Source organism: Micrasema longulum, unplaced genomic scaffold, assembly GCF_059751315.1.
Source record: "Micrasema longulum isolate JH-2025_06_02 unplaced genomic scaffold, ASM5975131v1 h1tg001189l, whole genome shotgun sequence".
In the NCBI taxonomy this organism is placed as follows: Eukaryota; Metazoa; Arthropoda; class Insecta; order Trichoptera; family Brachycentridae; genus Micrasema; species Micrasema longulum.
This window is the reverse complement of record NW_028278376.1, coordinates 408,401-430,462: the sequence shown is the minus strand read 5'-3', so window position 1 is coordinate 430,462 and position 22,062 is coordinate 408,401. Positions and strand designations below refer to the sequence as shown.

Sequence of the window (22,062 nt, the reverse complement as noted above, 5' to 3'; positions counted from 1 at the left end):
AATATGAATACCTCACTGGACGCAACCCGTGTCGAGGCATTCATTTACATGATTTAATATATACTTATGGTGTCCAGAAAATATACATAAAATAATACATATTCATTCATAAATCCACACAGATATATACATAAATAATAGTAAGAAAAAAAAGAAGAAGAAAAAACAAGATAATATTATTAGCACAGCTCACATATTTGATTATTGTGCAGACTTTAGGTCAAGTAACAAGCTACTGTCGTTGTCACCTTTACATCGGTAAGTTCCCTGTGGCCCAACTTTACCTACCGCATTCAAGAAATTGACAGATGATAATAAAAACAGATAAAATTTCGAGGTTATTGTTATTATTTTAAGTATTTTTTTGACATCTTCTAAGTTTATTTCGCTTCATCATGACGGATTTCACAGATAGCAGTAAGCATTGCTTTTAGCTGAATATATTTTAATATTTTTACTCCTCCGGCATCTCCTGCTCGTAACAACGTTTGATAAGTGACAGGACTTGAACGATGTTAACTTAACAAACGTCCGATAGAGGAATAGAAAAAGGTAGCTTAAGCTCTTTAAAAATGGAGACACGAGTAGCAGTAACCACAAGGTGAGAATAAATGAGGAATTTTCCACCTCAGTATCTTTTGAAGCTGATTTCAGCGAATAGCCTATTAAGTACAATTTTATTTAATATTTTATTACGAAAGCTTAGAGTCAAGCGCAGTTTTTAAAGTTACTCAGAAACTAAAGGATCGCCTTTTTAGATTTTAAATTTTAAATTGAAAGTTCATGTATGACTTGCTCGAAATAAAATTCTGCATTTTAGGTCAAAACATTTGAAGATTCCATTAATGTGACGAAGCTGATTATTTTATGCATGAAAGTACAATTTTGAAGAAATAGTTCCGAAAAAAATTTTGAAAAAACTTTCCGGAAATTAAAAAAAAAATCTAAACCTAACCGGTCGAAAATTTTCGAAAACCTATTTAAAAAATCAGAACTCGAAAATTACGCAAAACCGTAGAACATACATGGGGGTGATTCAGATACCCCTCAATATGAGGCACCTACATTTAACCTTTGGACGTCACTTCTGCCGTTCCTGTAAATCAAATTTTTGCTCTCAAATAAAGCTTACGAAATTCAGATTCGACAGTATACGTAGGGACCGTCGAAATGTTTGTCTCCATAAAATGTTTGAAATGTTTTGAAATTTCCGAATGTTTGAGTTTACTGTTTACCATATTGATGAACATATATATTATTTTATTTTTATTAATAACAAATAAAAATACAATATTACAACTAAATACAATTTTTTACATTAATCAAATACATATATTTACATTAACGTTTCCCATTTCGTATAAGAAGTAAACAATTCTTGTGTACATAATGGGGAGTGACGTCTTACAAAAGTTTATTTTATTTTAATTAATATTATTTTTAGAATAACATAAATAAATTACAAAAAAGATATAAACGATGTTTTTAAACAGTGTTACATAAAGAAGAATTAGAGATGTAATTTTTCATTTCATTCTTAAATATATTGTATTCCTGACTGTACTTTTTATTATCTTTGTTCATTTCATTAAAGAAAAATATTCCTTTGTAAGTATAATGATGTTGTGCAGTAGTTGTTTATAATTTAGGAATTTAGATATTACCACCTGTTCTAGGTCGCATATATAATTTTTAAATATCGATTTAAAAATTATTTTTTATGTTTCTGATCCTATATTTGTGGTGTTATACACATGTGTCTGTGTTAACTAATTGCTAGTCCATCTTAACACAGGACTTTTAATCCTATGGAGTTGGGACTTATGTCTCAAATAATGTACCATAAACTTATGTATGTAAATAAATAAATAAATATACCTGAATAAATAATCTGATATGGTGCATTGATAACTAACCCGATTTGTAGGTCTATTGACCACCTTATAATGTAAATCATCCAGTTCCTCCTATCAATTTCAATGACACGATGTAATAATGTAACAAGTAAATTGTAAAATCAGGTTTGCAAAACTGAAAATTGATCACGGCCGATGCATAATCCCGTTCGATAGTATTCAAGATAACACTGCCTAGTGGTATGGGAACTCGTTTGCAAGAATTGTGTGGGCAGGTTCGAGTCCCGCTCGGGCACATTGCAGTAACCTTTTAAGGCCGCATGGTGCACTTAATATGTCCCGTAAATCACAGGTACCAATTAAGACTTGATTCAATGAAAGGTAATTTTAGCTATTTTTAAACAGTGGCGCGGAAGCTGACACGACTAACAAGTGATAGTACTGATTTTATACTGCGTTGATACCTCAGAGTAATAATGCGTAACCTAGAGAGGAGCCTAAACGAAAGAAAACCATTCTATTACTATTGGGTATTAAGTCAGCTACAGTTCGCAGTACGCACTCAGGTCGAGAATTGCCAAATGTACTCGTATATTGATTTGCATTGTTATTAATTTTAAATATGTACCTTTGTATTTATCATTGCAGGGTTATTCCAATCTATTTTTCTATAATTCGCCTATATTTATTTTATAAAACTGAAAATGCATGTGTGTATTTATTTTTTTATTTATTTATTCATTTTATTCACAAAATATTTATGTTATATTTATTGAGACATAAATCTCAACTCCATTGAACCAAAGTCCTGTGTTGAGTTTGTTTGTTTGTCCGTCACATCTCCAAAATGGCGAGTCGTAGCGGCCTGAAATTTAGACAAGTCATTTTAGATGCGATTTCTAGGGTTACGTTGCTACTTTCGAGTAAAATTTTAATCGACCTCTACTCGATAAAAACTTAAACTTTATATGGATGCCTGGTGGAGCCCTGACATATTGCCTATAATCAACTGTCTTTATCAACATTAAACATACTTAAATTCACAAATTTATCCCCTAAATTGAGAAAAAATAGTATCTGAAGTAAATATGTTGATATAAGGAAAGTTTTTAAATGCCAAAAATCAATGGAAATCATGGGAAAATATTCGGAATCAATTACCTATGAAAACTGACTCCTTTAACACCTTTGACGTTCCTACTGCTGCAACCAAACATACTGTAATTCACCATAGTCGGTTTTTATTTATTATAACGTAAATATCCAAGTTATTTACAAACAAAGACAAGCACAACTACAAAAGCATCCGATCGAACCGTTATATTTATGTTGTCAAATAAAACAAAATGGCCACCAATTTTTTTGGAAAAGTTGCATAATAAAAAACATACGTAAATGGTATTTATTTAAATATTTATGTTCTTATGATTTACACGAACATTTTAATTTTGGAGCCAATTTCAACGAATCGTAAGTAGAACAATGTTTCGAGTATATCCAAATGCTTGCAGACTGCTGGATTTCCTCCCAAGGGTTCATATTTAAATTTGTTGCAACAGAGAGGAAAAACACTTTTGAGAAGGGAATATGGAAGTATAGGCATTTACAGGGCTTACGACCTGTTATCGGCTGGTTTAAGTGGCCACTTTACACACTGTGTAACATTCACCATTCTGCCTAGGGAGGAAATACAGCCAGTCTGCAAGCATTTGGACTTACTTAAAACATTGTTGAATTAACTACCTGGTAAAAGAAAAAGTATAAATTATTAATCGGTCGTTTCTGGGTCATCCCTTGAATCCAATATTCAGGTATCAAATTACTTTCTCGATGTAGTTGTGTCGAGATTAATTTGTATGAGGTCAGTTTTTTGTAAACATTGTGTTGGCTGATCACGCACAGACTACATAATAGAATCTTCGGCCCCAAACAGTAATTACGTTAACTAATGGATTCTAGAAGAATTCTTTATTACAGATCACAAATAAAGCTTTTACTGTGATAATTATCGTAAGTCGAATATTATCAATTCCGTAAACAGTTATTTTACTATGTTCAGTGAACTAAAAAATCAGCTTTGTTTTAGACATCTAGAAAGGAATTGACAGAAATAAACCGATCAAATCTTTTGGAGCAAGAACAAAAGAAATTTGAAATCACCAACGCAAATTATAACTGGCCACGGAGCAATGATTTTTCAAAAAGCCTTTTGCCATACAGATGTTGAGTACGAATTCGTTATAGAGAGATTTAAAAAAACGCGCCAGAGTGCTCTAAAAGACACTAAATCCCATTTACCGGAAGTTGTTTAAGGTACAGATGTAGAAGGTAAAAATGGCATGCGGAAATAGTGGAAGGAATTTGACACTAGAAAAGCAATATCCATAACAGGGAAATATCACATACTACGAATACCGATAAAAATATATAAAATGCATTTAGAATAATTAATTGTATTTTCAAAATCAATATGGATATTGTGGAGGAATGTTTTCAAACATTAATTTATTAAAGATTTTTTTAATACGTCGCTAGAAAAACGCGACATGTTTGGCCTTGATAGTTGTGAAGTCAAGATTCGTGACAATGTTCTAAACAAATTTGAATGGTCAGGAACAAATAAACAAGAATCGTGACGTATTAAGGGCGTGACCAACGGAATAACCGTTTTTGCGGGAATTCAAAATTTAAAAATATTTTTTATGTTAGCTACTAATAATTAGCAAAAAAAATATTGTTTTACTGAACAGTATTTCATAGACCTTAAGTACTTTAAAAATGTTTTAAAACAAACATGATATTTCCCTATTGTGGAAGCGTGGAAAAAAGCTTTTCCATCACGAATGAAGAGCGGGTGGAAAAATGTATAAATAAATATTATGGAAGAAGACGTCAATGTGGAAAATAATATTGAAGGCATATTCGAAGATATTAGTCGTATGGCCATTACCGAAAGATTTAAGGATGCTGAAGTTGAGGATATTGTAAGCCTATTGAAAGCCCACGATGAGCCAAGGACCAACAAAGAGCTGTAAGAAAGAAGCTGCTGTAATACTATGAGTATCGGCAAATGCCGAGAAACGGACGTGGAAACAGTACTTGAAAAGGTCCCTTTTCTCCATAATGAGAAACTTCATCATCATGAGCTCGACACATAATGTTTGCTTATTTTTTTACGCGTATATATAATACTCTTAAAAGCACGTTTATATTTTTCTTCTCTATTCGTATACTACTGTGTATTTATTGCAACACTTAGGACCTATTTTTGGCGTTAGTTTTTAAAACTTATTTTGTTAATATATGTAGGTATATGTATTCGAATGTACCACACGCTATTTTTTTATTTCTTAACTTTGCATCTTTTTATCTATGTATCTTTACTCTATATGTAAAATCCCTCATGGCGTTTGCGTGAATTAAATAAATAAATTTAACTTCTTGAAATTCAGGGTATAAGGAGGATATAAATAACATGAAATGTTGCCTCGGCAACTCGAGAGAGTGAACTGGGGTTCAATGTGCTGAGAGCCATTTTACTCCTGGCGAGAATGATTACAGAAACATCAAAAAAGGAAAACATAATATATATCCGTTATACTTGTAATTATTGAGGGAACCATTGCAGCTTTCGAAAGAAGAATCCTCGGAGTTGTCTATGGCCCTGCGAGAGGAAACAACCATTGGCGTCGTCGCTACAATAGGGAGCTATACGAAATCTACGGAGCGCTCGATGTGATCGACTCCATCAAGGTGGGGCGCTTGAGGCGGGCTGGCCATATAATTAGAATGGAAGACGAAAACCCCATAAAACGTCTAACTTTCTCTGTGCCACAAGGACGGCGAAGACCATGAACACCTAAAATGCGATGGATGAACTACATTAGTGCAGATATGACAATTTTGGAAGTTAGGAACTGGAGAGGAAGAGCAGCAGACCAGCAAGAGTGGAGGAGGCCTCTGGATTCCTCCTGAAGGGCTGTCAAGCTTATGATGATAATGAAACTTGTACTGATATACAATTTTAAAAAATTGTGTCACAACAGGCCAGGAGGCCCAATTATAGTGGCGAATTACAACACAGAATATCCAGGCCTGAGAAAAAATATATTTAATTTAGTGTTCTCACCGGGAAACTTCCGTGCGTGATTCGAGTGTCTTAACCACTACTCCACGGAGGCCGCCATAAGTTTTAAAGTATCCAATTATTTTCACAATCCCCAGTAAACCTAACCGAGACGCTAACCTTTGATGTCAATTGGGCAGTAATAGTCAAATTAGCAATAGAAGTGTCAGCACTGTCAGCAGCCACCAGTGGGCAGAGTGCAAATTACAGTTGCCGGAGTAATTTGATATTTTACTGCCGAACACGGAATTCGACGAACCACGATTACACCTTATAATTCAGAGTCAACTGTATGGAAGACGTATTTTATATAACCTGAGATAGTAACGTGATTTCATAGCATAGAAGATTGAATAAAAGTAACTGAATAACCAAAGAAAAGTTATGCGTTATAGTAATTTTCAATAAAACGGAACTCAGGCGGTACAAACATTTCATCGTGGTTTAAACCAGCCTTTTATTTAGGTCCCTACATGGACACGGTATTTGTTAAATAAACTTTTGAGTTAGTAACTCTTTTAAGATCCTTATGACTTTTTAATTTGTTTTTACAATATATATTTTTTTATTACATCTTTTACTTTATTTTTTACTATGTTTTTTTTCTCTTTCTACTCGGTATTTTGCTATGTAAAGACAATAAAGATTTGCTTTTTGCTCAACACATACATTATTTTTTTTACTATGACTTTAAATATGTTTATTACAATGTATTCTGTTTTTATCTCGCATTTTACTGAGTTTTAAATATTTTAATGTTTTTTACTATGTTTTCACTACATTTTTTACTATATTTTCAGTACATTTATTACTTTGTTTTTACTATGTTTTTGCTTAATTTTTTTTGCTACATTTTTACAATGTTTTAACTACATTTTTTACTTTGTTTTTCACTTTGTCCACTATCTGTTTCTATATATTGATTACTGTTTTTTTAATATTTTTTTGACTGTCTTAGAACGGGGTAAATAACCCTAGTTAGGTAGTTAAAGCAACTTTGCATGAATTATTATTTTGTGTATGTAATATAATATGATATGATAATAATAATAATATATAATTGAGAAATATTTCGCTGCGATTTGAATATAAAAAACCAAATTCCAGTATTGCTTACAATTTAGGAGGCATAAGATACAATTTATAAATATTTATCCATATCGGTATACACATACACCGATTTAAAACTTTTCCTCGATCAACTTAATTTAGTATCGAGTCTTTCAAAACGCCAATTTCATGCAGATTTAATATGCATCTTGAAAGTGATTAATGGTTTATTTTATGTCCCGACTATTCTCCAACAAAGACCTCTTAATGTTCTTCACGTGGACTATTATTATATAACTATTCTTTTGATACCTTCCCTAAAATTTATTTAACATAATACATATTTTAATTACCTAGAATCGCGATCAATGCCTATTGAAGAAACTGTGTTAGCAATACTCCTTTTATCCTTCGACTTGACGAAGACGACATGACGGATGATATTATTGGAGAGCCAGTAATAATATGGCATTATTGATCTGATCAATCCAGTTTACTGATACTCTTCATCTCAATCATTTTACTTCACTCTATCAATAAAAACTAGCTGCTCTTCTTTTTCAAATCCAGTCAAATGTCAAAGTAATAAAATAAATAAAAACAACCCTCTCAAAAACGTTTTCCATCCCTGTTGTAGTTTGTTATTTTATTTATTATTTATGCAGTTTATTATTTAACCGTTTATTTGTTTCCGACCGGTTTCAAAGCTATACAAGCTTCTTTATCAAATACTTAACTAATGAATTATATTCTATTTTATTATATCAATGTTTATCTGGCATATACTAATTACATGGTAATGATTTCAATTCACTTTACATTGCAAAAACTAAAACAAACTTTAATATTAGAGTAAAAGAACACTTAAGGTGCCTAAATAATTATTTTTTTAATAAAAAATAATCATAATTTCAGTAGACACTGGATTAAAAGTTCTTCATGTTGAAAAAGAAAAAAAAATAGACAACTTGGAAATCTTAGAAATTGAAAAAGCGATTCATAATATTTCACATCCTAACCAGAGGACGCTCCGTATTCATTTTCTAATCCACAATATAAAGTTATAAAATAAATCATAATAAGAAAAAAAAAACAATTTAACAATATTTCCTTTAGTCCACTTCTGTCTAGTTTTAAAGATCGCATCCATCTTACATTACGCTTCCCATCCTTAAAATACATGATTTATTAGCTCTATATGTAATATTTAGTAAACATTGATAAAATAAAATAGGATATACATAATTCATAAGTTGAGTATACGTTGATAAAGAAGCTTGTATAGGTTTGAAACCGGTAGGTAGAAAAAAAAACAAGTGGCTAAAAGTTGTTTTTTCTTATTTTATTATAATAAATACCCACAAAGTTAGTGCATCAAATATAAATTTTCAAAATATCAAAGTAATTGAAATGTACAACTTCCAACTATGCGTTTACGTATTTAATTTCGATCTCTTAAGGAGTGCGTGGGATTTGCATATTGAATTGGAACTTTAACCAAGGTATATACTACCTTTTCCTTTCTTGGTTTAATTGTATCTACGGGGTAGATTATTCAAATGGCTTATCTCGCAATGAAATTAGAATGCTCGTCATTCGGCGGTTACAAGCGATAATTTGTAACGGACTTGGTAAAGCAGTTTACTGCATATTTTTAAAATATTTCATTTGAAATACCTTAAGACAAGAACTATTCATTAATCACCCTAGAACGGAGAATACTTATATAAGCACCGAGCAATTAAGCGATATCATATTAAAAAGTCAAGCAAAGTTCGCAGTAACAGTTATAAGAATGATGTTCAACAATTAAGAACATCACGAAATTTCATAAACAAGAACATGTCCGTAAAGGAGACACGTTCAAACCCTTTGACCTTTAAGGCTGTAGTCGGGTAAAACGCACGCAAAATGAGGAAATCATACGATTTGCCATTTTAAAACTAACGTTTTTATAAAAATCGCGCCATAATAAAACAATTTAAATCATGAATTAGATAAAAACAATATTTTTTATAGGTATTTCTATTAAAAAATATACTTAAAAGTTGTATATAACTAAAATATAATTACTTTTAAACTGGCAGATGACGCCATTTCAAATTTAGACTAAACTTAGGTATCTGGGATCTCAATAAAGACTAAGTATTGAATTAAAATTTGATGTAAAAATTTGAAGATAATAAATTGAACATGAAAGTGGCCGCAGCAAAATCTTATTTTTTTGTTTTTGAAAAAAAATATATGCATTTTTAATCACATAAATTTTTGTGACATTTTCCTTTATTTCTACGTAAAATTATGCTATCGGTAATACAAAAAAAAATAGTTATTAAATTAGTTTAGTTAAAACCTTTTTTTATAGAACCGATTTTTTTTTTTTTTTTAATACGTTTATTCTAACTGTAATATTCTATTTTAAACAATATCTTATTTAGGTTTTTATTACATTCATACCGGCCCTTTGGCGGCCGCGGACGGACGTGTTTTCTGTGCTCTAAACGAAAATATGAAACTAATTGTACATAGATGGCGCTTTTTTTATTGAAAAACGCCATTTTTACGTTTATTTTCAATGCAAATTTTACAAAACTTGGTTTGCGGAAACTTTACACCACATTGATTGTAACAAATACCATAACAATATGATTTAGGTCCTTTTCACAAAATAGTGTACAAAAAAACCTTTTTTTATCTAAAAAGCAGACATCTATACAAATAATAGGGACTCGAATAAGTTCTTGCTGTTTCCCGACAGATAGTGTTATCTTAGCCTTTTTACACCGGGCAATACTACAGCCAACTTCATCGTGAAGCTCATCATTAGGCTCGAAATGACAGTAGTTGAAAACATGTTTAATCTCGTACCAAAAATTTATATTTACTTTTTTATGCATGTTCTTCACCAATTTTTCAAAATAAAGCTTTGATTTTCACGAAAAAACAGAGAGACTTTGACAAGTCTTCAATACATATATTTACGAATCATTACAATCAGAAGACTTGTTGATTGTTTGATATTCAATTAATTTATGCATTTGTAAATATTACTGATTGCAAACAAGCAACAAAAAGTCAAAAGTCATTATTGTTTAAAAAATTTAGAAAATCATCATGGTTGATTTCAAGCGTTCATATAAATTTTACGTTTAATCATCAGTGTGGCCAGATATGAAGCAAAGTTTAAGCGCATGCAAAAAAAATAAAAATCCCTAAATTAATCATTCTCTGGGGGGTAGAGAAGATTTAGAACAGCACCCCTGGATTGCGTAGTAGTGGATTTATTTACTGATGTAACATTTCATAATTTTAAAAGCGTATTTTCTTTCCAGTCGATGTCTCTTCCCGATGGATCAACAGTGTTGGCGAAACCGACAAAGTACCATTACTACCCGCACAACCAGCATATCTACCTTCTGCCTGAGTGCGCGATTCAACAGGTAAAAATAATATATAAAATTAATCACATGTAGAGATACAGGTATACGTCAGTGATCAGGGACGGATCGAAGGATCTTGATCCTGTGGAAGGGTGTCCAACGAGTGAAAGAAGAATGTTCAAACGTTTCATCTACAGATAGCCTCCGGAAGTGCTGAAGACTATCAAGATAGAGGCGGATCCTGGCGATGTGCTACGACTGCTCTGACAAGAGCATCTGATTGAGATAAGGAGTTATAGAGGGTGTTTCATTATTAGCTAAAACAAGAAATACGATTTTTCCCTCTAAAACAATTTACACGTTATCCCTTTTCAAATTTCCGCCGACGATAGTATGCAGTTCAAATTAATCTCGATGGTTTGGACACAAAAAACGAATGAACAGCAAAAATTTGGATAAAAAGTTTATAATGCGATTGATGATGGATGTAGAAAAATAAGGATGATTGAGAAAGAAACAACATGATCGGATATAACAAATTAAAAAAAGATGAAGAAATATCAAAGTCAGAATAATCAGTATGCATGAGAAGATGCATGAATGTAGAGGAATCGAGGTCTGAATTTAAATATAAAGTTGTGCGGACTTCTATCCTCTTTGTCTACCCCTACGGCGAGACATAATGATGGTTTGTTTGTATCAAGGACAAACTTCTCAAGCACGACCCTTCACATCATAGTTCAATGTCATCTCCCTAGTTAGAGCATGTTTATGGTGTCCACAAAGAGCTTTCAAGCCTCTCTGTTGGCTATCAGTCAGGTTCACATCCTATAGTTCTGACATGAATTACTGACGAACGGTCAGCAACGGACATCGAGAACCTAATGCCTTGTAAAGTAGCCAAGCGTGGTAAAGGCTCTCGGAAGGCATCCGCAGCATATGGCACAGTCAACCGTATTGCCTTTGCTAAATACCAGTTGTCCATTCTCTTATTTCTTCATTCCTCATAAAGTCAATCCATCGCACACCAAAAATTCTTCTTAGACACCACCTATCTACAAAACATAGTATTTTGCTGTTTGGGCCCAAGTGCGTTGCCACGGTTCACCTCTGTAGAGGACAATAGGTGTTATTCAGGCGTTAAACAGGCGGCTATTAATTTTCACTGAGTAAATATCCATTTTCAAGACATCTTTCATGACGTTGAAGCGGCGCCTGCTATTCTTGTGAGCACTCCCAGCATTTTTGAATGACAATCACTTCTTACCTTCTCAACGCATACATAAATACATCCTCACTAACAGATACCAGCATTAACACATAGTACAGATTAATAAATATCTCATTGAAAACTACGCAATGTTTCAGGTTTGCAATGCTGTGTATGTTCGACTAAATTATACACAGCCATTATGCGCCTGCCCCTCGCGACACAGGGACCCCTGCTCTGCCTCACTAAACGCAGACGATCTTCACACTACTGAACTGACTACCAACTCCAAGAAAATGGTAAGCTTTTATTTATTACAATTATGTTCACTCTTCTTTTAGGTTCAGCCGGATGAGTCTTACCCACAGGATAGAGGTTTAAGCTTTTTTACTTTAAAAAAGTCAACAGATGGAAGAATAGAGAAAAATGCGGATGTTTAAATATAGACATGGTAAATGTTACATGGTGTGTAAAGTGGCCACTTAAACTAGAAAACTGTGTTATAAATATTGTTAAAAAATGGCTAGATGATAATTTTCTTACACTTATCATATAATTATATCGATAAAACGAAATATCTAACATTGTGTATAAATAACAGTACCCTACCAAGCAATATGCTTAATAAAGGAATTAACTATGATAAGCATACCAACTTCTGAAACGGGTAGATTCCATAAAATACCTTGGTGTTATCGTTGATAAGAATATGCGATGGGAGGCTCAGGTCCAGTCACTAAATTCTAGGTTGAGAAAGCTGTGCCATCTATTCTGCCCTCTTAGAGACATTCTGAATATTGGCACTCTCAGAAGTGTGTACTTTTCTCTGTTTTAATCCACTGTAACATATGGAATAGGGTGAAGATTTAAGCGACATCCCATCGGTGATAGGCAATAAAGAACTCTCACGAGAGGTAGTATAGACATGGTCAACATAGTTCACTCAAGGATTTTGTGGGGGCTTTATAATCACTATTTAAAGAGGCAAGGTAAATAGCTCGACGCTAACGAGCTTAAAGGATTGCGGGCGTCTGTCTTGTAACTCCTAACTAAATATGTAAACAATAATACCCATAGTCCATCCTCTCTGCTTACCTCTACGGGGAAATGGCATGATGACAGTAGCAGTAGTAGTAGAAGTAGTCTGTCTTAAAACTCTGTATGTTTATTTTTATTTTTTCTCCAAACATGTTATTTATATAATAAAACATATTTACAAAAAATCATAACTACGCATTTACAAAAGCGATTAAAATTTTCTAGTAGCTCACTGTCTTAATGGGCAGTGGAAGTAAAATCAGAAAGTAATAAAAATTGAAGGTAAATCATTGAAATACTAAGCCTTCTGAGGTGCAAAGAAAATGTACCAAATGAATCATAAATATTATACCTGTCTATTTATTATAGGAGCGAAATATCATAAACATTTCTTGTATACCCACGAACAGGCCATGCCTTTGTGTGATTTTTTTGTTTCCTATTTCTACTGTAATTATGTATTTCAATGCTATATAATTATCCTTTTTTTAAACTCTGTTTTACCTCTTATGTATTTTGTAAAAAAAAACAAAAAAATTCATTAAATAAAAAAACTGATTTGTGGTAGTAGTCTCATGAACTCACAGGTAATTAAACTTACGATTATTTAATATAAATGTGTTAGTTTTTAAATACCCGTATTTCAAAATATCTCATGTTTTGCTTAATATAATACAATGTTATAGCACCGTTTCCAGAGGGATTTTTTAGCAGTCTTTTAAGATTTCAGCACAGTTATTTACGAATAATTGAAAGTCACCTCAAAACTGAATATTTCTATCGAGTTTTTTTTGTGATTAACAGTACGCTGCAAAGGCTGTTACTCTAGTGAAGACTTGTGAGGCGACAGCAGAGATGAGAGAGTGTCGGTCACCGAGGGACTGGTCACTGCTCGCACTGCAGAACATAAGGACAGGAAAATCTCACTACCTAGTTATATGCCGGTGTCCAGAGGAGAATGTTCTAGGTGAGTTAAATTACATTGAAGTAATTATTGTATCATAAAAATAATTATTAAAACCCTTGTGTAGGCAAAGCTACATGAAGGCTTGGTCCCTCTGTCCCTTTTTCCTTTACATCTCATCTACTCATTGTGAAACTTTTATTGTCACAATAGTAGCATATTTTTGAAAATTTTAGTTTTAAATCAGAAATTTTATTCATCATGAAACTTAATTCGATTGTAAATTGCTGATGTGCAAATAAACAGTGTATTAAATATATTATACTTATGAAAGTACAGTCTTTTTCTTTATCACTGATATTCCGTTGACTAACTTTATGAAATATGGAAAGTGGGAATATGAGCGAGGTGCAGATATAATACTTTGATAGAATTCAAAAGAAACATACAGTATTGCCGTAAAACAGTAGACAGCACACTTGTAACTCCACAAGGTATAACCCCAAAACACTTGTAATGTTTATAGTTTTTGTGTACCTATATGTATTACCTTTTAGGAACTATTTTTGGATTATATGTGTACACCTTTGCTGGTGTTCATAAACTGCCTATCACTAGTACACATTTTCAGCTGAATGTGACACTAATCTGATCAAAATTATTCATTACAGAGGGACCAATGGCTCATGATCAACCCACATACGCATCAGTACCGGGTATTAGGGTTTACGGAATGATGTGTGTGCAACAGAATCAGTATTCATCAATTGGTAAGTTAAGCAAATTTTAACTTAGTTTTAAGTAGATAATTTTACTATTCTTAAACTTTAAAATAGAATGGTGCTAATGTAAAGAGAGGGAAAAAATAAAAATATTTCAGAAGTATCCTAACAGAAAACCTTGACCCAGAAACCAAAGTCAGATACGCAATAGAGACAGCTCCCACGGTATTTAATAAAATGAGACCTATTTTCTGTGATAACAATCTTAATTTGAATATCTGTCAGAGAATGGTCAGGTCTGTACTCTTATATGGCGTTGAATCATGGACCCTCAAAGTAAGCACCATGAAACAATTAGAAGCGGAAATTTGGGTACACCGTAGAATGCTACACATACAGTGGAAAGATATGATCAGCAACACAAACGTTCTTCAGATAGCTAGAGTTGATAGGGAATTGCTGAGAAATATTTAAGTCCAAAAGGTCTCCTACTTAGGTCATGTACTTAGAGGTGAAAAATACGAGCTATTGCATCTAATCAATAAGGGAAAAAAAGACAGTGGACCCTATGTAAGCTGAAGGCATATATCCTGCATTAGCAATATTTGGGAATGGACAGGAATAGGGAGCGTGCAGGAGCTATTCCATACTGCCCAGAACAGAGAAGTGATAGTCAAATTGGGGTGGACTAACATGACACAGAAAGAAGAAGAATATTACAACAGATATCCTCGCATCAAGGATAAAATCCAGTATTCACTAGAAAAATTTGAACATCCTCAAAAAATTGTTCAGTTTTATCAAATATGACAGCAATTTAAAATTTAAATTACTTGCAGCAGAAAAAATAACATTCTCCATTACTCTGGATACTTTTGTTTGTTGCTCAGATGATCTATCTGCTGTCAATCACTTCTGCGATGAAATTAATTATGCACAATTAATATAGTTTTAAAAAAACTGATCGTTTTCTTCTTATATGATAAAAAAATATACATAAAAATTTAATTTATTGTGCATTTGGTTTAGTTGTAAATCTAAAGAGACTCCAATTTATTTAATATTTCGAGTTCCACCCTTCAACCGCATCCCTGATTACCCAGCTGCACATAAATCGAATTGAACTTTTCCATTGGGGCGTTGGCAAATATCAAATGCCAAGAATATTTTAATCAATCAATAAATTTATATATTTTTCTAGGATACAACGGAGTAACATCACGCCCAGCGACAAGTTCTTACAAGGTAGGATATTCTCAGCCCAACTACAACAACGATCCCTACACCAGGTACCCTGACTATGTGGGGCCTGGAGTATATTACAGCAGGATGTCCAGGAAGATTCGGGGAACTGAGAAGAGAAACACGAAGAGAGTTCTTCCGCCGATACCGTGGGATAAAGTAAGAGAGTTAGCGCAGACCGCAGACTGGGAAATCTGATATTTCAATCCATTAACTATAAGTCCACTGTATCGAAAATAAAACATGACAAGCCGGTATTATTACTGGCACGGATATTTTCAAACAACTTTAAATTAATGTTTCTTTTAGACGTTGAGGGTGCCTTACCTACCCGTGGATTATTTATAACAAATATAATTTAACTCCTCTTATTGCAGTGTATGTAACTGCTAACTGATATACAATATAATTTCAAATGCAATGTTTACTAAATCTAAATATTTAGTCATGTTACCGCACATTTCTTAAACTATGACTTTTCGTGTTGATTTGAATGATAATGTTTGAGATTTGTAATGACTGATTTTTATAAGAAAACAAAAAAGACTAATTTCAATTTTATTGCTGATGTTTATAATCAAAACTTTGCGATTCTAACATCTTTGGCTTATTTCTTCTAAGCCAATTAGAAAACATACAATTTTATGATATCCCTTGCGAGAGCCTTACTATGAGAAATTTTACGTATTTTTATTTGTATTATTGACAGTGGGTAATTAAAATTAATATAAAATGCTGAGATTAAAAGGTAAATCATAGGTATAAGGGTAATAAAAGTATGACAGAAACATATTTATCGAAAATTAACTAGTTTTCACGACAACATCAAAAAATGCAATCTGGAATTTTGGTCCTGACATATTACAATGAAAAATAAAATCGGTTCGATAAAACTGGGGTAAAAGGTCTAACATTATATTATTTACTTATTGGGAATACACAGCACAACACTAACTGCTTAATTTAATAACTTTACCAATATTAATAGATTGATATTTTTATTACAAGCTTCAATATTTTTGCTAAGATATTATACAAATAGCTCGCATTTTAGAAAAAAAAATCTTAATAATTAAGATACCTTATTACAACACTCTAGGCAACTCCCTGTTTACGACATGTTCTATTCTAAGATACTTTTTTCTTTAGCTTGTTTCGTGAATTTTATCAAACTGATTATACAAACTTATAAAATACTTGTGAACAGAGAGTTGCCTATGTGTTATTTACTACTGAAAATTGATTTATATCAAAGGCAATGTTTCTATGAAAATATTAGATTATTTATTTATTTTGTAGTCAAATCATTTGATGATAAAAGTTATTACTTTATAATATGCATATATGTATTTATACATCCATACTAGTTACTCTCAAGCAAATAAGTGAAAATTATGATTTAATCACTATGTTTACAATGAAATATTCGATTCAAACAGCATGTTAACACTTTTTCATACAATATGCATGTTATTGTTACAAATGATCTTCAAAAATGGCGACAAAAGAAATATTAATTTGAACATATTACATTATGTATAGAGAAGGAAAAATAATTATTTGTGTACTTAAATTATAAATTCACTTATTTAACAAATTTGCAAAATGTATCTGAAGCGTAAGTAGTTATAAGAAATATTTATAACCTTAGATTAATAATTTATCTTACTTATATAAGTATTTTCAGTAAACTTGTGATGTAAATAATAGTAAACTACAAAAATATATTGATACTCATTGTAATCATTGATGTTTGTATACATTAGAGTACAAAACTAAACCCTTAAAAATATTTCATGTGTTTTATTTCCCTGCTTGGCATCTTTCAAAATCAAACAATGAGAAGAGCATGAGAGATTAAAAAATGGATCGATGTAATAGAATAATACCAAAGGGAAGATGTATGTAATCTCAGAGTCAATATAAGTTTAAAAGACCTAAATCAAAAAAGTATGTACCGTACATTCACGGAGGCTAAACCGCTGTGCACGTGCAAACCACGAGCCCACTGCGTGATATCGCATGATTGGCCCATTTCACACCACGGTAAAAATTCACATGGTATGATAAAATACTTACGGTGGATCGATATTTATTGTTTTGCAATTATTTGCTTATTTAATGCCTGGCAAACGCAATAACCGGTACACCATGAGACTGAATAATTTCCAGTCGATTTTTTTTTGCTGGATTTTTACCTGAGATTACTCACTAAATTTTAATAACGATTTTGATAAAATGATCATCAAAATCTCTTTTTTTGAGTTTTACTATATGATTTGAATCGGGTTGTGGTCCCGTGATTAATGTTGCGGACCCACGGATCAGAGGTCCGAGGTTCTAACACCACTCTACCTCAACTTGATTTCTATTTTCTATGAGTGAGTTATTTTCAACTCGTTGAAAATGGTCACCAAAATTGAAAAATTTGGGTTAATTATAAGAACGCTAATAGATTTTATTTTTAAAAAATAACATATCGTGAGTATACTGGCAAAAAACGTTAACTCGAAAATATGCAGATTTGTAAAGTTTTTAACGCTCTACAAACTGGCAAAAGACACTAAGTCATAATAAATTTTTTTATATCTGTAGTTTTAAAATTAAATTTAAGGTTAAGTCGTATACCGGGTATTTTATTCAGGCTAAAAGCTTTAAATAACTTAATATAAAATTAAGAAACGGAAAAATTAATACCATGTTCTTAAATGAGCACTTAACATCTTACTGTATTTAAATAAGATATAAAAGAGTAAAATTGGAACAAAACTTAAATGCTTGAATTCTCAAAACAGGGTTTCGAAAGTTAAAGTTTTTTGCCAGTATACCCACGGAATTAACTGTGGCGTTTTTATTGATATTTTTATTAGTCATTAACTATGGAGTTTTATAAAAAACAATGAAAAATATAAAAATTATCATATTTAAATTGGTAATAACGAATCTAATAAATGTCAATCCACTTTAATTTTACTGTGCCGTTTAGATTAAGATGATATGTGTGAAATAGGCTATTCTCCGTCGGGTATCACACAGCTGGTTTATTTGGAAATTCTTATAATAATGAATAGACTTTAGAAGTCTCAGAGTAATAATTCACTAGAGAAGTCCTTTAACTCTATTGCATACAACAAAAGCATTCCAAATTTTTGGTTTGGTTTATAGTTTAACAACAAACAAATAACGGACGGTTTCGGTTTGCTCTTGCAATTCTCGACCTGAGTACCTATGGCCTGTTGTATTGCTGTAAACTGTAGCTTTGTGGTTGATAATCATAGAATGGATTTTGTCTGTATGGGCGACTCTATTAGCCGGTGGCGTGTTATTACTTAAAGGTAGACATACAAATCGTAGAGTAAAGAAAAAAATAATATACATCTCTTGCACCGGATACTCAATTACATATTTCAATTTGCTTCTGGATAACCTATAGATAAGAGGATTGTTTCAATAATATCTTTAAAGATTCATCTTTCAACTTTCAAGTTGACAAAATATCTTTGAATTTGTTAGATATTTTTCATAAAGCTCATTTGAACGTTGCACATATACAAATTAAAGGTGAAAAGGCAAAATTGACTAAGAGACATGTAACAACTTTACAGAATATGAAAATAAAGTTTTTTTGTTTTTTTTTGTTAGTAAAAAAAAAATCATATATACCTATAATATTGGTGTGATTTCCATATAATTTATAAAAAAAACTTAAGCATGAGATTTTTTTATAATAAAAAAAAAAACTTTACTTGGCTCTTCTATAAAGTTGGGTTCATGTCAATTAGTTAGTTTGCCTTTCTACAGTCGATATATACTATTTCACATATTTCTTTGAACAAAAAACAACATTGATATTTCGTTGCGTTGGGGAAACAAGGTTCTATGTGGATTCATAATTTTTTTGAGACATGAAAATTTGAAATGAAGACCTTATTTTATCTAATATTTTTTATTAATATCGTCTTATTAAATTTATTAATAATTAAAGGATTGATTTCCTTTTTCTTTAAAATTTTGATGCAGATAGAACTGATATTTAAATATAAATATAATAAAAGTTCAATGTAAAAAAATATATTTTGTCAGATAGAACCTTGTTTCCTCAACGCGACGTTTTGTAGCTATTTACAACCATTTTATTAAAATTCATTATTAAGATGTGTTTATTTACTTAATACAAACATTTTAATATAATAGTACGAACGTTTCAATGTTGATAAATCCGCCTGGTTCATGAAGAACTATAAAAATTGAAATATAAAAATTTCAGGCGTTGCCTAGTATGTAGGTGATATAATTGAATCAGACGAATCTCACCCGCATAAATAAAAGTTTCAGCTCTTTAACTTCACAAACATCAACAGATGAAAGAATTGAAGAAATATTGAAGGAAACATGGGCAGAATGGTGAATGTTACAGTGTTTAAAGTGGGCACTTAAACCAGCCAATGACAGGTTATCCCTGTAGATGCCTAGACTTATATATTACCTTTTCTAAAACGTTCTTCATCTCTTTTTTAATATGTTAAAATTAGGTTATATTATTTCAGCTATGATTCGCGTTATTCCTATTAGGTTTATGTCGTGTCGCTATAACTCTATGTAATGAATAAATAGATAAATAAAATAAAATAAAATTGATCCACATAGACCGCAGTGACGTCGGGAGCTTATTCGGCACTGATCCTCATTTTTCAGAATAGGTTCAAGTCGAGAAAAAACACATTATACCCTATTTCTTGGGTACCATAAATCAGATGGAATTATAAACGTCAAGTCAGTATTCTCTATGGAATTAAAATTAAAAACACTTAGATAAGAATTAATGGACTTACCAAGTACTTGAGCCTTGGCGTTGATGTGACAGGAATACATAGCAGCTTGGAGACGCTGTGGTTGTGCTTGGAACGCCTTACGACAACCTTCTTTTACAGCAGACATTATTTGACCTATGGAAACAGTAATCATAAAAGTATATTATCATTCTATTCTCATATAATTATTTATTGACTTTTGAGTAGAGCCTATATTAAAATTCTATGGGTGAATGGTACCTACAATCGGAATACTGTAAAAGAGACAGGCACAATCATATAAAAAATCTATTCTTAAAGTTTATAAGTAGATATATGGATTTATTTAGATAAATATTTACTAAAAATATTTGATAACAAGGTCAGAATATAGAAATAAAATAAATGCAAATCTCTAACACAATGAGTGTATCTCTCATTCAATTCTGGGTTTATTTTTTCATTTAGGTTTAGTTTTTTTTCTTCGGTTGTATTTTATTTCAATAGGTAAATATCAGGGTTTTTTTAAATTACTTTTTTAAAGTAATAAAGGTCTATAAAATACTGTCCAGTGATTTTTTTTTGTTAATTATTAGTAGCATAAAAGATATTTTTAAATTTTGAATTTTGAATTAGCGCAAAAACGGTAATTCTTTCGTCCATATCCCTAATATGTCACGATTCATGTTTATTTGCTCCTAGCCATTGATTTTGTTTAGAACATTATCACGAATCTTGACGTCATAACAACCAAGGCCAAACAGGTCGCGTTTTTCTACAAACTTATTTTTATTGAATTTCTTTTTTACATTTATGTATGAAAACATTTCTCTACAGTATCCATATTGATTTTGAAAATTCAATTAATTATTCTAAATGCATTTAATTTTTTAAATTTTAATCGGTATTTGCAGTATTTAATTGTTCCTATTGTACCTGTATATATAATAAAGAATTGTATATACCATTGTTAAAAATTTATATTTGACTCTATATATATATGTTTGGCATACTAAATGGTATAATCGATGTTCCATCATTACTGGGACAAGTAAAATTCAATATTCCGACTCGTAGATTGAAAAACAATGAACTACTGTTCATCAATCAGCACAGAACAAACTATGGCCTTAATTCTCCAATGACCCGTCTTTGTCGTATTGTTAACTCAAGACAAGATCTGGACTTTTTTGGTTTAAGTTTACAACGATTTAAACGAGCACTAAATAAATAGTCCAGATCTTGTCTCGATGTCCCTTATGTTTGTCAATGCTTATTTTCTTTTTTTTAAATTGTTATGTATTATAGCAACACTGAGTAGGTACTTGTCTGGATAAATATGATCTGTGCATAAGTGTAAAGTCAAAGTGTTTTTACAACAATAATAAAGAGTACTTGATAATGACCCAACATGGGATAACTTAGTGTATCATTAATTATTCAAACATTACATTGGCGACGAGGAAAATGGCACTAAGATTTAGTGAATATGGCCCAGGTAAAACCTGGAGCCATTATATCGACAGATTTTGTTTTGCTCTGGAAGCAAATCAAATACTAGAAGAAAATGTCAAAAAGGCCAACCTGTTAGCAAACTGTGGAGAAGAAACCTACGACCAGTTAGTAGCGTTAATATTACCTAAAAACATCAGAGAAGTTACATTTGAAGAAATTCTGCATGTATTAAACAAACACTACAATAAAGAGCCTAACGAAATCATACAATCTTACAAATTTCACAACC

At 31.7% G+C, this 22,062-nt stretch overlaps 2 protein-coding genes across 3 annotated transcripts in view; one reads left to right on the top strand and one right to left on the bottom strand.

Moving 5' to 3' along the window:
* The window catches only part of dsx-c73A (doublesex cognate 73A), a 204,924-nt gene extending 187,606 nt beyond the window's left edge, over positions 1-17,318 (top strand). The window contains exons 2-6 of the mRNA XM_088234055.1: positions 10,365-10,472; positions 11,781-11,921; positions 13,465-13,627; positions 14,236-14,334; positions 15,488-17,318. Coding sequence (XP_088090181.1) covers positions 10,365-10,472; positions 11,781-11,921; positions 13,465-13,627; positions 14,236-14,334; positions 15,488-15,726 — 750 coding nt within the window. The 3' untranslated portion in view covers positions 15,727-17,318. The remainder of the gene's footprint in view (positions 1-10,364; positions 10,473-11,780; positions 11,922-13,464; positions 13,628-14,235; positions 14,335-15,487) is intronic.
* LOC148276588 (elongation factor-like GTPase 1) overlaps positions 1-22,062 on the bottom strand; it is a 229,334-nt gene that overhangs the window by 191,456 nt on the left and 15,816 nt on the right. Inside the window, exon 10 of one of the 2 annotated variants that reach the window (XM_088234054.1) lies at positions 20,361-20,474. In XM_088234054.1, coding sequence (XP_088090180.1) covers positions 20,361-20,474 — 114 coding nt within the window. Of the gene's footprint in view, positions 1-20,162; positions 20,475-22,062 lie in introns of those variants that run through there. The other variant, XM_088234053.1, reaches the window with a different exon arrangement.